The sequence below is a fragment of the Rattus norvegicus genome, chromosome 17, assembly GCF_021556685.1.
Source record: "Rattus norvegicus strain SHRSP/BbbUtx chromosome 17, alternate assembly SHRSP_T2T, whole genome shotgun sequence".
In the NCBI taxonomy this organism is placed as follows: Eukaryota; Metazoa; Chordata; class Mammalia; order Rodentia; family Muridae; genus Rattus; species Rattus norvegicus.
The window spans coordinates 83,262,501-83,279,028 of NC_141550.1; the positions used below are offsets into that span (position 1 = coordinate 83,262,501).

At 42.1% G+C, this 16,528-nt stretch overlaps 1 protein-coding gene across 1 annotated transcript in view; it reads right to left on the reverse strand.

The window, feature by feature from the left end:
* The window catches only part of Cubn (cubilin), a 208,006-nt gene that overhangs the window by 69,868 nt on the left and 121,610 nt on the right, over positions 1-16,528 (reverse strand). The window contains 9 exon segments of the mRNA NM_053332.4: positions 1,637-1,834; positions 2,114-2,306; positions 3,934-4,118; positions 4,924-5,129; positions 9,626-9,758; positions 10,571-10,699; positions 11,879-11,989; positions 14,064-14,177; positions 15,915-16,074. Coding sequence (NP_445784.3) covers positions 1,637-1,834; positions 2,114-2,306; positions 3,934-4,118; positions 4,924-5,129; positions 9,626-9,758; positions 10,571-10,699; positions 11,879-11,989; positions 14,064-14,177; positions 15,915-16,074 — 1,429 coding nt within the window.

The following is a 16,528-nucleotide window of genomic DNA, read 5'->3' on the forward strand; positions in this document are numbered from 1 at the left end:
ATTTGCTTCAGAATGTCATGCATGCCTACTAATCAGAGTCAAAATAACTAGTAAGCCAAAAATCCAAATAAATAAAATAATGAGTAAGTAAAATTTAATTTCAAAGAATTTTAACACAATGTGAGTGGGCACATTAGCCAAAAAACCCAGCAACTGACAGAGGCACTCAACTCAGGCTTTTTTGAACAATCAAAGATATGGAGAAGGAAGGAAGCTATAAGCCATCTATTCATGGCTGAGAATGAAAAGGACCCATATCCACTTGTTACCCTAGGGATGTAAAATGCTTTTGTTGTTTGGGCACAAAGCACAATTTCTGAGCTCTTTCAACTTGCCCTTGAGCAAGAAAATAGATAAAATGTGTCAGCAGTATATACTTAAATAAAGAAAAGCTGAAAGGATTCTGAATTCTCTGTCTTTAAGGTTCTCAGACTTTTGTTAGAATTTTACATTTACCGCTTTGCCAGATACTCATAAAAAGACTCTGGGGGAGGAAAGCCCCCGAGAGCAGCATTTATCTCTTTCTCAGATGATAATACAGGCTTGTACAAGTCACTCAGAAGAAAGAGAGTACACCTTAGAGTCCAGGCTTCCAAGTCAATTTACTAAAGGGACAAAAGACAACTCGGCAGACGGTGACTTTTGAAGAGAAAGCTAGCCACTCCGTTGATGTCATTTCCCTCTTGCAGATTTCTAAATGATTTCAACTGCATTGTGGATCCCCGGAATTGTGTGTAACAGGGTGCAGCCATTGAATTCCACTATAAAAATAAAATTCAGTGTCTCCAAGCATGGCTTGAAAAGGGGAGCTATTCTGGACATGAGCTGACAGCTAGCTGTTTGCAGGATAACAGGTCTATGATTCCATCTGTTGGCACGATTGACTGAGGGCTTCTTAGTGCCTCATCTCTACAGATGGGGACATGCGCCTACCAAGTGATGTTTCTCACTGGGAGGCCTTGGTAGAGATAGAATTCTAAGAAAGCAATTTCTTGAATATTACAGTCAAGCGTCGTTTTCTGTTTTTAAAAACAATCACCATTTACAGTATCACCGGGTGATATTGACACTGATGTTCTGGGATCCACTGAGAAACACTGATGTGCAGGAAATGACCTTCCTACTGCCATTTTGTACTTAGAGCATGCAGAGTGGGACGGCAACTGTATGCATATTGTATAATTTCATTATTTATGCCCCTTCCTCATTGCATAGAAACACTGTAACATTCTCAGTTCTGTCTATGCTACCCCGATTCTCAAGACGTTGGGAAGTGGATGCATTACCCACCTTGAATACTTTTTGATCTTCTACTTGGATCTTAAAGCCATGGGTACGAATATCAATGTCTATTTTCATTGTATCAATAAAAATCTAGCACAGTCTGGAAATCCAGATTTATTTCATTAAGGGCCTTCTTTTTTTTTTCCCCTCTGCAGAATGTGATCTCCATGACATTTTGTGATAGGTAATATAATACTCCTCCTACATTCTCTAAACATTGCATCTATTTCTTCTATCTGATGGCTTTACTGGTTACCGTATCTACAGAATTCTATTCAAAATGTATGGAGTTAGTATAAAAACCTAACAGTAATCTTGGGGTTTAATGAGTGATTTCGACAATGTTTCTCACCGTCTTTTACGATCAGCTTGTCATAATTGCATGACTGCTGCGGTTCGATGTCCAAGGAGAGAATGTTGAGTTCCACAGTAGAGTCAGGAGCATAGATGATCCAGATACAGTCAGCACCATTAGCATACTCTCTAGGCCAACCCGGGGAGAAAATATGGACAGGAGTGTCTCCCGTCACCATAAACCCTCCACAAGCTCCTGGGGAATGAAGAACAATATCCTTAAGCACTTGTCCCAGAAGTGCTTCAAAGGGGCAGCATTCTGGGCTTGAGAATAATACACAGTTAAAAGCATTTCCTGCTCTTCCAAAAGACACAAATTGTATTCCCATGATCCACATCGGGCAGCTCATGACCTCCTCTATCTCCAGGAAATTCAACCTCTCTTATGGCCTGTGAAGGCACAAACACACATACCACATCACACCACGCCACACATTACTCCTAGAAAGACCTATATATATATTGCCAAACACACCTGGAGCGATGGTGGGAGGGGTGCTATCAGAAACATCTACTGCAAACCACTCAAGAAGGAATCCCCTTCCTGACACAGAAGAGTCGGAAGAAAACTGGAATGTCAGAGAGTTTCTACTGGAGCTAAAGGATTCTGTCTGGGTACCACAGTAAGTGCCAATGAGACGGGAATGAGTGTCAAATCCATCATAAATCTGCATGTAAAGAAAAAGCATTATAATTAGGCAACTACATATACTTTCTTCATTAAAAGAGAAATTTAAAGAATGGTTTGTATTTTATGATTTCACAAAAGGAGAAAGAATATCAGGAAGAGAATTTTTTGTTTAAAACAAAAAGTCACATTTAAATATGCTATTGTAATATTATAAGGTATTCTATATAGCTTTGTTGCAGAATTGTCCTAATAAACATGCTTGGGAGCTCTAGCCTACTTGACGGCTTATAATCAAATCTGTGGGTGGGGAGGTGGAAATGATTGTAAAGAATTCTGTGCTTAAAGAGAGAAAAAAGTAAAATAACAGGGAGAGGACCACAGCTGGCAGAGCTCCATACACTCAAAATACTTAGTAAATTCTTCTACCTGCCTTACAGTACTATCATACCTATTTAGAGATAGATTTTACCATAGTTTTCAAATAATTTCATTGTAATAACCATAAAATCCTCTATTAAGCTTATTTCTTTCAAATTATGTTATAAGTATTTCCACACCTATTGGCCATCATGTGGTCAGTCATCGGGTAGCTGCCAAGGAGAGTAATTGGATTATGGCCTTAGGGGATACGATAGTGTTTTCTGGAATTCACAGAGTAGCAGACGTATGGAGGCAAAGGCCACCATGATTCCTTCTATTCATGTTTTCTTTATTTTTATATCACTCTTTCAGGTTTTTAAGGCTGAAACATTAGAACAAATGGATGACTTTCTCTCTTATTTAGTCTGCTTACCCTGAGTGTGCTCTATGCTTCCTTCCTCTCTCTACCCTAACGCTGGGGCTTCTATCTCTTAATAAAGCGCCCAGGTTGCTGCTGAGGTTTGGTCTCTGGTTGTATACGTTGTAACGCTAAATTTTGTACATCAAGGTCTAGGCTTATGAATGAGTTCTCACATTTAAGCTTTGGTTGTGCAAACCTTGCTCCTTAATTTAATACTATTGGTTACATAAAATTGGCTACAGCCAATCACTGAAGGGATTAGAAGTGGGCGGGTTTTGAGTTACTTAATGGAATGAGGAGAGAGAAAACAGGCAGGAGGAAGAAGAGAAGGAGATGAGGAAGCCACCACGAGGGGAGATGGACCATGAGCATGGCTAGGGGAAGCAGCAAGTACACCATGGGGAAGGTAGCCAGGTCAGCAGTTAGAATAGTAGATAGGGGTTGGCCCCCGATAGGTGTCAAAGCCAAATGAAATAACCGTAGTCTGAGTCCCATTTATTTGAAGACTAGTTGGGGATAACCTTAAATCACTTTTACTACATGTTGTTTCAAAAAAAAATTTTGAAGCAAGACAAGCAAATGAAAGGAGAAACAGGATAACAGGATAGAAGACAGAATAAATATAAAATTAAGGCAAACAGATGTGCTCAGACAGAGTCAATAGCCCTTATTGTAATGCCTAAAACTAATCTGATACAGGATAGAAAGTAACAAATCCAATACAAGGATTACTTTTGTACAGATGATGGTGAGACAACAGTTATGGGGTAGTGGGACCATCACCTATGTCTGTTATTTACTTGAATAGGAATGAATTTCAACTTATTTTTGCCAAGAGTATCCATCAGAGTATATACATATCCCCCTCACAAAAGAAAGTTACCTTTAAACTGTCATAAAAGCAGTTCGTTGTGGGTTCTATGTCCATCTCTAAGATTCTACCGTGGATAATATGATATGCGTCCACATTTACCACCCATTTGTAATTGGAGTTGTAGGGGTATTTTCCAGGCCAGAAGGGAGATGCGATTTTCCCATGAGTTCCCACAATATTATTATTGCCAAATACTAGGATAGAAAACAGAATTGTAAATCAAACCTATTTAGAATTTTTCTTTAATTAGATGAAAACCAGAAAAAAAAACTAAACTGTGAACTAAAGCAAAGGGCAAGACTGTTATAAAGGTCAAGTTTTGATTGACTGTCATTTCTTTTCTGACCACTGAAAGAAATACTGCTTTGCCTTTGGTTTTCTGAACTATTAGCTCAAGGATGACACTTGGATGGAATTCCGTCTCCTTAGAAGGCTGCAGGTATAAAAATGGGGCAACTTCCTGTATGAAAAAGTTTCCAGGGGACTTGGGGAGTAGGGTGCCATCTCGTACCTTAATTATAAATTTTGTTAAATTTAATTCTACATGAGAATCAACACAGGTCATGGAAAATTTATTAAAGAATAAAAAGTAATTAATATTTTATCTGCATTTGGAAGAATAGCCCAGGTTTTATCTGAATGATTAAGCCAAACCTAAAAGCATTCTAAAGGTCTAAGTTCGGGGAGTGTATTTAAAAGACCAAATACACATGTTTGATAGAGGATAGAGCTGCCTGAAGTATATTAAAAGGCCATTATTTCCACAATAAATATCATAAACATTAATAGCAGGTGGAAACTGGAGCCTAAAAGAACACTCAAAGCATCGAGCACACTTCCTTTGTCCATCAGTGAGTCATCCGTAAATCACTGATAACAACTTGGAAAAGAAGGTAGGGTGTAGGATTCTTCTTAGTTAATACATTAGTAAAACTTTTATCAGTATTCCTAGTTTGTAGGATGCATTCTAGAAGCCATTACGGAAGCAAACCATCTTACTATTTTTGAACCTGGCCTGGAAGCCCATGCCAGTGCCTGAGCCATCAGAGACAAATCGGACCCATAGACTATGTCCCTCAGCTGACGAATAATTCCCAGGGAGGGAGTTTCCACAGTATCGTCCAATCAAGTGGCCCGTGGCATTTCCTTCTCGGATTTCCACAAAATCCTTGTTACAGTTTAGAGAATTCTCCAAATTGAAGGATCTAATTTGGAAACAAACAAACAAACAAACCGTTAGAAAGCAAACATGAAACAAATGTAAGATTATCCTGACCTCAGTTCCAGAAGGTTCCATCCCCTCTTCTGGTCCCCATGCACCAAAGGGGTTCAATCCTAAAACCGTTGCTACAATAATTGGATATCCTTCTGGAGTCAGGAAAAGAAACATAATTTCTTTCTTTATATCCTGAAATCAATTTATATTTTTCATGTATGAGCTCAAATATAAGAAATATAAACTCTCACTACAAAAGATACCATCTTTGGAACTTTGAAATAAGCAAATGCAAAATAGTACTACCTATAAGATAAACAGTGTCATTCAGGCTGAATTTTATTACGCTCAGTGAAATAAACCCCCAATGGGAAACATGCTGAAGCTATTTTATCCTGCTTTTGAGAAGAGAGAGCCGTGAACCTTCTCTCATCGCAGAAGGTGATTCCAGGGACTCACTCTGAAGCTGTTCTGCTGACGTGTGCAGTATGACCTAGTAACCCAGCACCGCATGAGAGCTCATTTGAATTAAAGAATCTGGACCCCATATGCTTTCCTGGGCATTTTCCCCTTTCCCTTACAGATTGTTTCCCTTGTGTATTATAGCTTCTAATTTTGTTTTTATGGGCTTTCTCTGCGTGTGACCGTGTCTCAGACTCCATGTTTGTATGCTTCTTCTCCTTTCTTTGTTTTTCTGTTTTGTGCTATTCTTGTTTGTTTTTTGTATCATTTTATTTTATAATAGTCATTAATATTTTAGGTGATTATATTCTAATGAGAGGGAAAAGTGTAAATTTGGTTGGGTGAGGAAGGGGGATGACCTGGGAGGAACTGGAGGCAGGGAAACCACAATCAGAATATATTACATATAAAATATTTTCAATAAAAAATAGGTTATTGTATATTCAGGGGGTTGAAGGGAGAATCTAGCTCTAAATGGAACCTAAATCAGGGTATGAAATTTAGCAAACTCAGGTGATCTGAAGGTTCCTTCAGTGATTCTGAATGGTTCTGACCAGTGGTCTGAGAGATTATATAGGACAGGTCTCTCCTAACTATTGGACTGTCTTTCAAGAGTAAACAGCCAAAATGGCTTCCCCTCAGGAATTACAGTGGTGAACCTTATAAAAGTCAAACAAAAGTTCTTATGAAAGCTTTATTCTTAGAAGTCTTTGTTTTAGACTAGTACGTTTTATAAGCAAATCTACCCATTGGCAAAGATCTGACAGTAAAAATACAAAAATAATGCCCTTTCTGTTTCTTATTATCTCATTTCTGATCTGCTACCAGAAGCAGCCATTTCCTCAAAGCCCTCTCTCTGCTGGCATGAAGTACAGTTTCTGTCCATTCCTTTGAATATTCGTTTTGTACACATTTTATTTCTCCTCTCTCCTTTTCATTGCAAATTCAACTATCATTTATCCATTTTTCCCTCCCTGCTCAGTTTCACCACAGCATCCATAATCTAAAACTTATGTTTGAGAACTTGATGTGGTTCATGTGCCTCTCACACACCCCAGGGAAGAGTTCTTGTACACATCTGGATGTCATTTAGATCAGGGCAGAAATAGCTCAAGGGCCCTGCCAAGAAGCCTTTTCATTAACATTAACACACACAGCAAAAGTAACTTGCATTCTCCAAAAGCCACTTTAACAAAAAGGACTCAAGCAAGGAACACAAAGGCCAAAGACACAGCGTATAGGTGAGCAAGGGAACAACTGAGTCACCAAGAGTTTTCTATTTAGAAATTAGGACTTACTGTCTGTCAGCTGGTGAAATGAACCCTTTCTGTCCTTGTTCGCTTTCCATTGCTGTGCTAGACCCCATTACCAAGACTAACTTCACAAGGAAAGATTTTATTTGATTTAAAGGTTATAGTCCCTCATGTTGACAGGTCTGGTAGGGGCTGGCTCTAGGCAGGAATCTGGAGGAAGGAACTGAAGCAGAGAACAGGAAGGAACAATGCTTACAGCCTTATGCCCAGGCTGACATTCACCAGCCATTCTTCTACAGGTCAGCATCGCACTGGGCTGAGCTGCCCACAGGGGTTAGGAATCAAGACAATGCCCTATAGAAAGACCTACAGGCTAACTTTCCACTGTTGTTTCGTGTGTCAAGTTGAAACCCAAGAGAAGCACCTATGCATGCTCTAGCCTAGTGTGCAGCATGAAGTGTGCCTCCTGAACCACCACAGCAATTCTTCAGTCAGAACAAAGAATGAAAGAAACAGCCTTCGCTGAACACTCCTTTATCATGGCCTTGGGCTGTGTATTTTAAAATGTATTATCTTTATTACTAACAGGGGCCCTTCAAGCTTATTGTTGTCCCTCTAAGGATGAAAGGAGTCTTTCGAGGTTTCAATGCAAAGGATTCTTAAAGTTTATTTATCAGTAAATTTGTCAAGAACTGTTGGAAACTGGTTTGAACCCTTTATTTCAGTCTGGAATCTGTGTCCAAAGGTCCTTGTCCCCAATTAGGTTTTGATCAATCAATAAAGATACCAGCGGTCAAAGGCTGGGCAAAAAAGATGGGGCTGGACCCTTAGAGTTTTGAGGGCAAGGACATGGAAGAGAGAAAAGGAACATTGACCTGGATGCATGAACTGTAGGGGAGAGAGCCAATCAGCCATGTGAGAATTCGTGTGAGTGACCACTGGTCACTTCCCGACTGGGCCTAGGGTAGCAGCAGGTTTATGATTGCCAAGCCTTTAAGGCATCCAAGGCTCTTTAAAATTAACTAGTGCGTGTGTGAGTGAGTGTGTGTGTGTGTGTGTGTGTGTGTGTGTTTGCACCCACAAGTGCGTGCATGCATGTGTGTATGCGTGTCTGTTTGTCTGTCTGTCTTTCATTCGAGAATACAAAGAGTTCCTGGGAGGGTGGCTGTAAGTGTGCGACCAGCCAGAAGCACAAAGTAGTGTAGCCCAAACTCACCACTAAAAGAACAGAGAACATAGGTGTATTAAGTATTCCCAAGACAGACCCTAATTCCTGGAACCATTGAACATCAGAGAGTGCACAGCATAAATATGGTAAAGGTAGGAGGGAAAAGACCAAGAAAAGAGGTTTCAAGTACTTGGCAAGTTGGGAAGTATAACAAGTTACGTGGGGAACCTTGAACTTCATCACTAAGACAGGAGAGCACTTTTCTCATTACCGTCTGTAAGGCTCTCGCACAGAAGAAGCATGCATCCTCTGTGTGCTCAGGGTACTGATAATATGTGTTAAATAGAAACACACATCATGGAGAGATGATTAGATATACGGTTGTACAATTTCTTATTACATAACAAATGTCATGACTTCAGTAAAAACAAACCCCGAACATTCCCTGAACATTCGGGCACAGGAAGAATGTCTTTGATTATGTCACTTGCGCCCTGAGGAAGCATGGGCTGACTGGTGGACTCAAGAAAGCAACTTGAAATGTCTGAGTCTGTCTCATTTTAATCAGTTTTTGTTGTGCACATGGCTATGTCTCTGAGGAAGAGCCCACAAAGAATGCTCTCCTCTCAATGTGGAGGCACTTGAGAGCCAGGCATTGCCTTACAAGCCTGTTGCCCCTGCATGGCAAGGAAAGGTAGGAGGACCATTGTGGCGCATGCCCAGTACCTCTGCATGGCAAGGTGAGGATCACAAGTTTTAGGTCACCGTGGGCTACACACTGAGGACATGTGAAACACAACAGCCACAGAGAATTAATGACTTCAACTTGACCCCCATGACCTTGAACTCAGAATGGTAACTTAAATGCTAACATGTCTTTAGTAAATATTTTGCTCGAAATCTATCCATCTGTCTGTCTGCCCGTCTATCTGTCTGTCTATTTTTACTTATTTTTGAGACAGGGTCTCTCTCTATGCTGTATAGACCAGGCCAACCTCAGATTCAAAGAGAGCTGCCTGCTTCTGCCTCTGAGTGCTGGGATTAAGCATCTCCTCATTACATCTACTTCTGGGAAAGCCTACTGCTGTTTAGTCTAACCTAGGTCTACTTGGAACATACAAGATCTCCCATTCACTCCAGCCCATTGTCCATGTTCCAAAAGATTCAATGAGAAACTTGAAAGTGCTTTTATGAATCAACTGCTAATTTAAATAACTGAAACAAAAACCTATCCAAGATCACTTCTCTGATAGGATAGGAAGGGTGGGTTGGAATAGGGATATAGAGTGTGGGTAAAGAAGGCCAAGGGTATTCTCCCTCTTCCTTCTCCCTCTCCCTCCCCCTCCCTCTCCCCTTCCCTTTCCCTCTCTCTCCCTCTTTCAGTTGAAAGAAAGAATACTGTTGAGAGATTCTTGATGCTTTATACAACTGAAGCCATGGAGCAGAACAGAAGTTGGGGAAGCCTTCTTATGGATCCCATGTGTTCTCTCTGCTGATGGTAGAGAACTGCTGATGTGATGGACACAGGCTGCTGGCCAAGCATTCTGTCAGGAATAGTGCTTCCTCTCTGAAGACGTACCCACACCCCTGAGAAGGACTTACAGGAAGGACAGTTGCAGGCGGTTGCCAGGGGAGCTGGCAATGTTCCAGACACATTCTGCATTTGGATGGTAGTCTGCTGGGTAGTCGGGGCTATTGAAGATGCCATCAAGTGTGTAGAAGCTTCCACCACAAGCTGAAAGGGGAAAGTTTCAGGGCAGAGACCAAATGAAAGACACCACAAGATACGAGCAGAAGGGGCATTAGAGCCAGTATCTGCAATGGAGGGCAAAGCACTTCCCTCCCACATTAAGAAGCAAGTGGGTCACACGCAGTAACAGAGGGGAGATCCTGAAATCAGAAAACCAAGAACTCCACGGTATGGTGGGCCACAGGGGATCCTTGTCTAAAAGCCTTTCTCCATGTGAACTAGAACTTTAGGTGATAAAAGATTTGTCTTTAATCTTGGCCAGGATGGTCCTCAACCTTGGCTGCCATGGGAAAAGAAACTTTCCAGCTTTTCCCTCTATGGAGTATGGTGGAACACACCATTCTTCCCCTTTCTACACTTCAGCTGTAATTGCCTCTCCTAGCCAACAACCGCCATGCTGGATGGCATTTCTTTCCTTTCCTGATTATATATCTTACTGCACACTGGACCCGTGCAGCCAGACCTACCTGACCCCACCATCAAGCACAGACGACAGAAGAACAACCATGAGGCTGCACGTCCATAAAAGCGTCCACCAAACTGGTAGTTGTGGAGCACCTTTGCCAACACAGTACTGTGACAGTAGAGGACAGGTCCCCCAGACAATAAGGTTTAGCTAAGAGATGGCCTTCCGGCTGAGTCTCCTCACTTCTAGACCTCATGGTTGTCAGAATTTAGATGTTGAATTATAAAGAAGGTACGGGCGGGAAAGTTCAGGAACCACCTCCCTACTTTAAATGAAGAGTCCCAAATAACAAGCCTGAGGTCATCTGTTTACGCTAATACATCTTACTTACATGATGTCGATGCAGAATAGATGGCACGGAAACCCTCAAAACTGCGTGTGGAATCAGTGACAAACCTCACGGTTAGGGCATTGCCAAATGATATGATGGGGTGGGGCAGGGAGAAACCACAGTAACGGCCTAAAGGGTGAAGAGAAACACATGGAGGTGAGTGACGGCATGGCAGAGACCAACACGACTTTTCTAGGCACATACAGGAAATCACAATGAGAACCAATGACATCAGCGCTGTGTTTGAGACAATCCCTGAGCACTGAAGGTAAGCCTCAAGTAAGAGCATAGCCAGGATGATTTAAAAACCAGTAGGAAACACTAGGAGGATGGAGGACAGTTGATGTGACCAGGCTCCAAGATGACAGACCAGGTTCCATGGGTTCAATGCCTGGCTTGTCGTTTACTAGCTATGTGACCTGAAACGAGTCCCTTGGGTGCTCTGCGACTCAATTGCCTCTTGTGGAGAGGAGGACATATTAGAAATAATTAAATCCATGTCAGTCATAAGGATGCAAAGACCGGGTTACTACTCATAAAGTGCTTAGAACAGCGCTGCACACGGGGTAATGCATCCTGGTCCAATGTGGATGGATTAGTATCACAAACATTACAATGGGGGTGTGCCTAGGCCTTGCTCTCTGCCCACCATTCTCCAAGGCTACATTCTGGGCACAGGAATAAACACTGAAACTTCCTCTGATACCTCTTGCCCTCTGCCAGGGAGACTTTTTCATGGTAAAATCCCGTGGAGAAAACGTAAAGCACACGAGGTAATTTTGTCTGAACCTTTTGAAGAGCGACATCACATAACAGGACGTCTAGCATGCTGACTGGTGGACTTTCAATTAAGTCAATTAATTAAATTTAAAATGTTTTCCTTCCACTGGAGACAGAAGAAACACGTCCGGTGGAAGAATTTGGTCTACTGCCGAAATAGTCTTTGTTCCACTACTGGCACTGCCTCGGATTGTCATTTAGAATCTGCAACTTGTATTTTAGAAACAAAGTAAAATACACAAACTATGTGTTGAACATAAGTAAGTTGAATTTCATGATGAGCACCACATTATCCTGCTTTCCTGCCCTCTGATTATTCATAAGTGGCTTATGAGGCACTTCTTGCTTACTGTAACCTTGAATGGCCAGAGAGAGAGAGAGAGAGAGAGAGAGAGAGAAAGAGAGAGAGAGAGAGAGAGAGCGCATGCGCACACATGTGTATACACACACACACACACACACACACACACACACACACACACACACAACATGCCAAAACTACAGATGAAATGACCGAGTCTCTGGTACCTTGGACAGGTGCGTCATAGTCGTTGCCATCCAAAATTTCTACAAAGTCCCGTGTACAGTCTGTGCTGTTTTGAAGTTGAAAGTGAGTAAAGGAGAGAGTAATGTGATTGACTGTAGAAAAAAAGAGAGAGAGAGAGAGAGAAAAGTGTTGGTTATTTAATAAGACACCGGCAAGCAGAACAGAGAGGTTTTTGCCCCTGGTACTATCCGAGGAGGCTTTTCCAGCAAGAAAGCATTTGGCAGCTTTGCACAGGGGTGGGGTGAGTAAACAGAGCTAAGGGCTCAGCTTCATGCTAAGGGACTTCCTTTGAAGAGTAACAGAATCAATGCTTTTGAAAATGCCTGTAGAGTCCAAAATGCCAGGCATGGTACTTCTGGAGACATCTTATTGAAAAATATAATTTTAGGCTTGTTTTGTTCTGTTTCGTGTTGTTTGTTAGCCATTGCTGTGTTCCTGTCAGAAGCATTTTCCTAAACTGATTACTTTTCTTAGGTTCTGATTCCTTACATGCACTTGTACTAAGCACCCTTCTCCCCCGGACATGGCTCTTAGCACATTGTTTGAGTTTATTTAGGGGTCAGAAGCAGTGCTCTAGAGCTTCTGAATCATCCATCAAGAAAGCTTTGAGTCATGGAAGGAACAGTCAGTGCCCAGACTACATTTTCCTTTTGTTGTCCTTTGCAGCGTCTCTAATCTTCAGAAAGGGATCTTTTCCTGTTGCTGTCCTTGTCTTGCGGCAGTGAGATCTTTCATCTAGATGTTTTTGCAGCTCATTAGAAAATAACCAGGAGGCCTCAAACTGCTGAGCTCAACGCAGGGAGCTTCTTTATCTTGGCTTTGCTGGGGTTCCACCCAGCTCCATGAGCAAAGGCTACGGATTATGTCATCCAGCAGCTCCCACATTTTATGCATGGCCACAAAATACTATCAGTTTGTGAAAGTGTTAGATAATCCTGAAGGCCAGCTCTCTTTCGGAATTATTTTGTGCTGGGACCTGATTAGCCTGAGTGACTGTCCTATTTTCACAAGGTCATTAATTAAAGAACAGAGAAGAGAACTTAATGGCTTTCCCATGTTGTGTCTTAAATCACAACTTCTTCCTGGAAACCTTGAAGGAGGGTAGGGTTCAAATGAAACAGGATTCATCATCAGGGGCCTGGAATAGTCTGCTTGGAGCCATTCTGCCATACCTGTAAGGACCATCTCATTTTCTCTGCCTGGAAACTGTGTCACATAATAGAATCCTAGTATCCCAAAAAGAAGAGAAAGGAAGCATTTATTGAGGGCATCCAGGCCTGCACTGACTTCATAAATATACACATGGCAGGAGAGATCAGGTTTTACCATTAGCTTCCCTTTTAGTGATCAATAGCTTACACTTAGAGGATACCCTGTATCTTCTAAGTGTAAGATATTTCTCCAATCTCTTCTTATCATTCACGTATTCATTCACCATCTACCATGCTCAGGAACACACATCAAGAGTTGTTTATCTATTAATTACTTCTGCATAACTTCAATCCCACATGCCTCCCAGGGTAGCAAAGGTGAACACAGCTACTGTTTAACAGTGTTGGGTCCCACCTATGGTTTTGTACATCATAGGCAAGCACGTGTTCTAGTGATGGCATCCTCAGTCCTTCCTCTTCTGGTTCGATTGCTTGTTTGTTGTTGAACCAAGGATCTCGCTGATCCCAGAGTAGCCTCCTACTGGCTATACATAGAGGATGACCTTGGACTTCTGGTTCTCCTACTTTAGTGTGTGTTGGGATGACAAGCATGTGATACTGCTTTTGGTTCATTTAGTTCTAGGGATCAAACCAAGTGCTTCAATGCGGTAAGTACTCAGGCCGCTGAGCTCTCCCAGGCCCTTGGTTTCTTTGCCTTTCAGAGACACGGTCTCCATATGTTACTCAGGCTGGCCTTGAACTTGCTGTTGAGCCCAGGCTGGTCTCCAACTCAAAATCCTTCTGCCTTAGCCTGCAGAGTGCTAGGCTTACCACATCCAAAAAGTTCTTTTTAAATTAATATGAATCGGTTTTAGATTGCTTTCTTACTAGACTCCTAAAATGTCTGTTTTCATGCATCTCAGGAGCTGGACTTGCAAAAGAGGAAGCCAGTCGTCGGTTGTAAGAGGTTGAAGGGAACTTGCAGACTCCCCTCCGTTTCACTTTTGTTACTTACATGGAGGCTGAGCTTCAATTATCCAGGAACAGTTCTGGTTGTGTAGATAGTTGTGAGGGTACAGCGGAGAGAAGATAGTATCGGAAGAGTCGGTCATGATGCGGCCTCCGCACTCTGGGAAGCACAGAAACACAGGTCAAATACTTCTGGTTCCACCCAACAGTACCAACAATCATTAGGTGTGTGCAAATGCAAATACACCCTTCTGACTTCCATAGCACATGCCAAGGAAGCCGCACATAAGCCATCAGATAGTGAGAAAACACTTTACACTCAGAATGCCTTTCAGTTACAAGACGTGGGGGCATGGCATAGAACAACACATTAAATGGTTATGAATTATCCGAACCATTCAGCCAGCACTCTGGCCTTTATTCTCTTACTCTGTTTGCTCACATAAATTATAAGGGAGAAGAATTTATTTACAAATTATTTTTTCTTCTTGAGGAAACACTTCATGTATAAAGACGATTGCAAGTTAAACAGAGAAGCCCGATGCTCTCTGGGAACCAAGGAGAGGAGGGTGTGCTGCGTGGCTGAGTCCTGGTCTGCAGAGGAGCAGGACTGAGCCAGTGTGTGGAGGGTGAGAAGAGTGGTGGAGGGAGTGCACGGCCTGAGCAAAGACATGGGAGCGGAGGAGGGCCGTATTTATACAGTCTTGACTAAAGCATGTGAGGCCTAAACAGAACTGGAAGCAGCATTGTTACAGGGTCAGGACTGGTTTGGGGACTGTGGTTAACAGTTGTAAGGGCTTGCCTTTCATCTTCTAAGCCACACAGAGAAAGGACAGCCACGAGGAGCCTCAATGTGATGTGATCAGAGTGAATCTCCTACAAGTTATTTGGGAGAAAGATAGAGCAAGGGTGGGTGAGTTTGAGGACGCTGTTACTGAAGTTCAGACAGGCCTAGAGGGAGGTTTTCCTCTGAAGCAACAACTAAAGAAATATTAAGTGTAAAAAAAAAGAGTGTTAACTACTGCTTTGTCTTTGAAATCACCGAGAATGATAGACCACACCCAGTGTCTTGCTCTAATGACTACAGTGTACCTTTGAGAGGACTGACTCAGAAATTGTGTCTATCTAAGAGGGTCCACTAATAAGATACCAATAAGTCTCCTAATATGGATATAGACAGGGCTATGATGACTAAGCAGGCAAACATTGGAGGGGAGGCCAGTGAGCTAGCTCAGTAGGCAAAGGCACTTGCCATCAAGCCTGCCGAACGCATTCAATCCCTGAGAACCAGATGGTGAGAGGAGAAGGAACTGAGTCCCCATAAGTTGTCCTCTGACCTCTACATGCACACCAAACATACATACAAGTAAATACCTGTACAATTTTTTAATTAAAAAATTATTTGAAGTAGATGATCTGCGTCATCCAGATAAAAATCAAGGCCCCATTCAAACCAGTTAACAATCTTTTTAATCTCTGCATTCCTTCCCTAACAATTTGATGAGGATTAATCTTCTGAGAAAATTCTGGTGAATGGCAATGGGTGAAAATGCTTGGGAGAGGAAATTGAGAAATGGTGACTTAAGGACAAAAACAATAGAAAACTATGGGATTCAGCAGTGAGGAAAACCACTCCCTGCGGGTAGTACCTGACTCCCTCACAGTTGTGTGTCTCCTTGGATAGGTGCTCGGCAAATTAATTTAACTAATTCTGCTTATGTATCTCTGGTACTGTACTATTAAACATTATTCTAAAAACACAGCACTTAAGACATAAAGATATTCCAAGTCTCCCTTTCTGAACATTTGCGTGTTAAGTTGGAAGCTGTGATCGGTTTCTGAAGCCTGGTGTCATTATACCACTAAAAATAGCTCAGGTGATCCACAGGACACTTACCTTCCCTGAATTCAGCCCGGAAGCCCCTGTTCTGGCTGGAAGATCCAGACCGGAATCTCACAAAGAGGCTGTTTCCTGAAGCGATGATAGAGTTAGGGGGCTGCTGTCTTCCACACACACTGGCGACACGGGCGTTTGTGGAACTTGAGCCATCATAAGTCTACAGAGACGGAAGACGGAAAACTGTCTTAATATTGCAAGTTTACATGTATAAGACTCATTGGGCTATCTGCATAGCAATGAACTACCAGAATATCTCATTGGCTGGGTCTAGAACAATCTGCTTTACTTCATTATCTTGCTGTAGATTTCCAGGGACATGTCTGAGTATTTGCTCGTTTCTAGAGCCACTACAACAATTTCAATGTGAGGTTTACGGCTATCACCACTATAGCCTCTCTGACCCTCACACAGCCCTCCTTCCCTCATGATCATCAGTACATGCCCACCGTGTACAATGGAAATGTTTGAGGCAAAGTTAAACGCAGAAGCAAAACAGATGAGAGATAAAGGGCAACCATTCATTGTTAGAAACACATCATTCTTGGAACCCTTTGCCCATTGGAGGATCATGGGTAATGAGCAAGAAAAAATGACAGGATTCTTCTAATAAT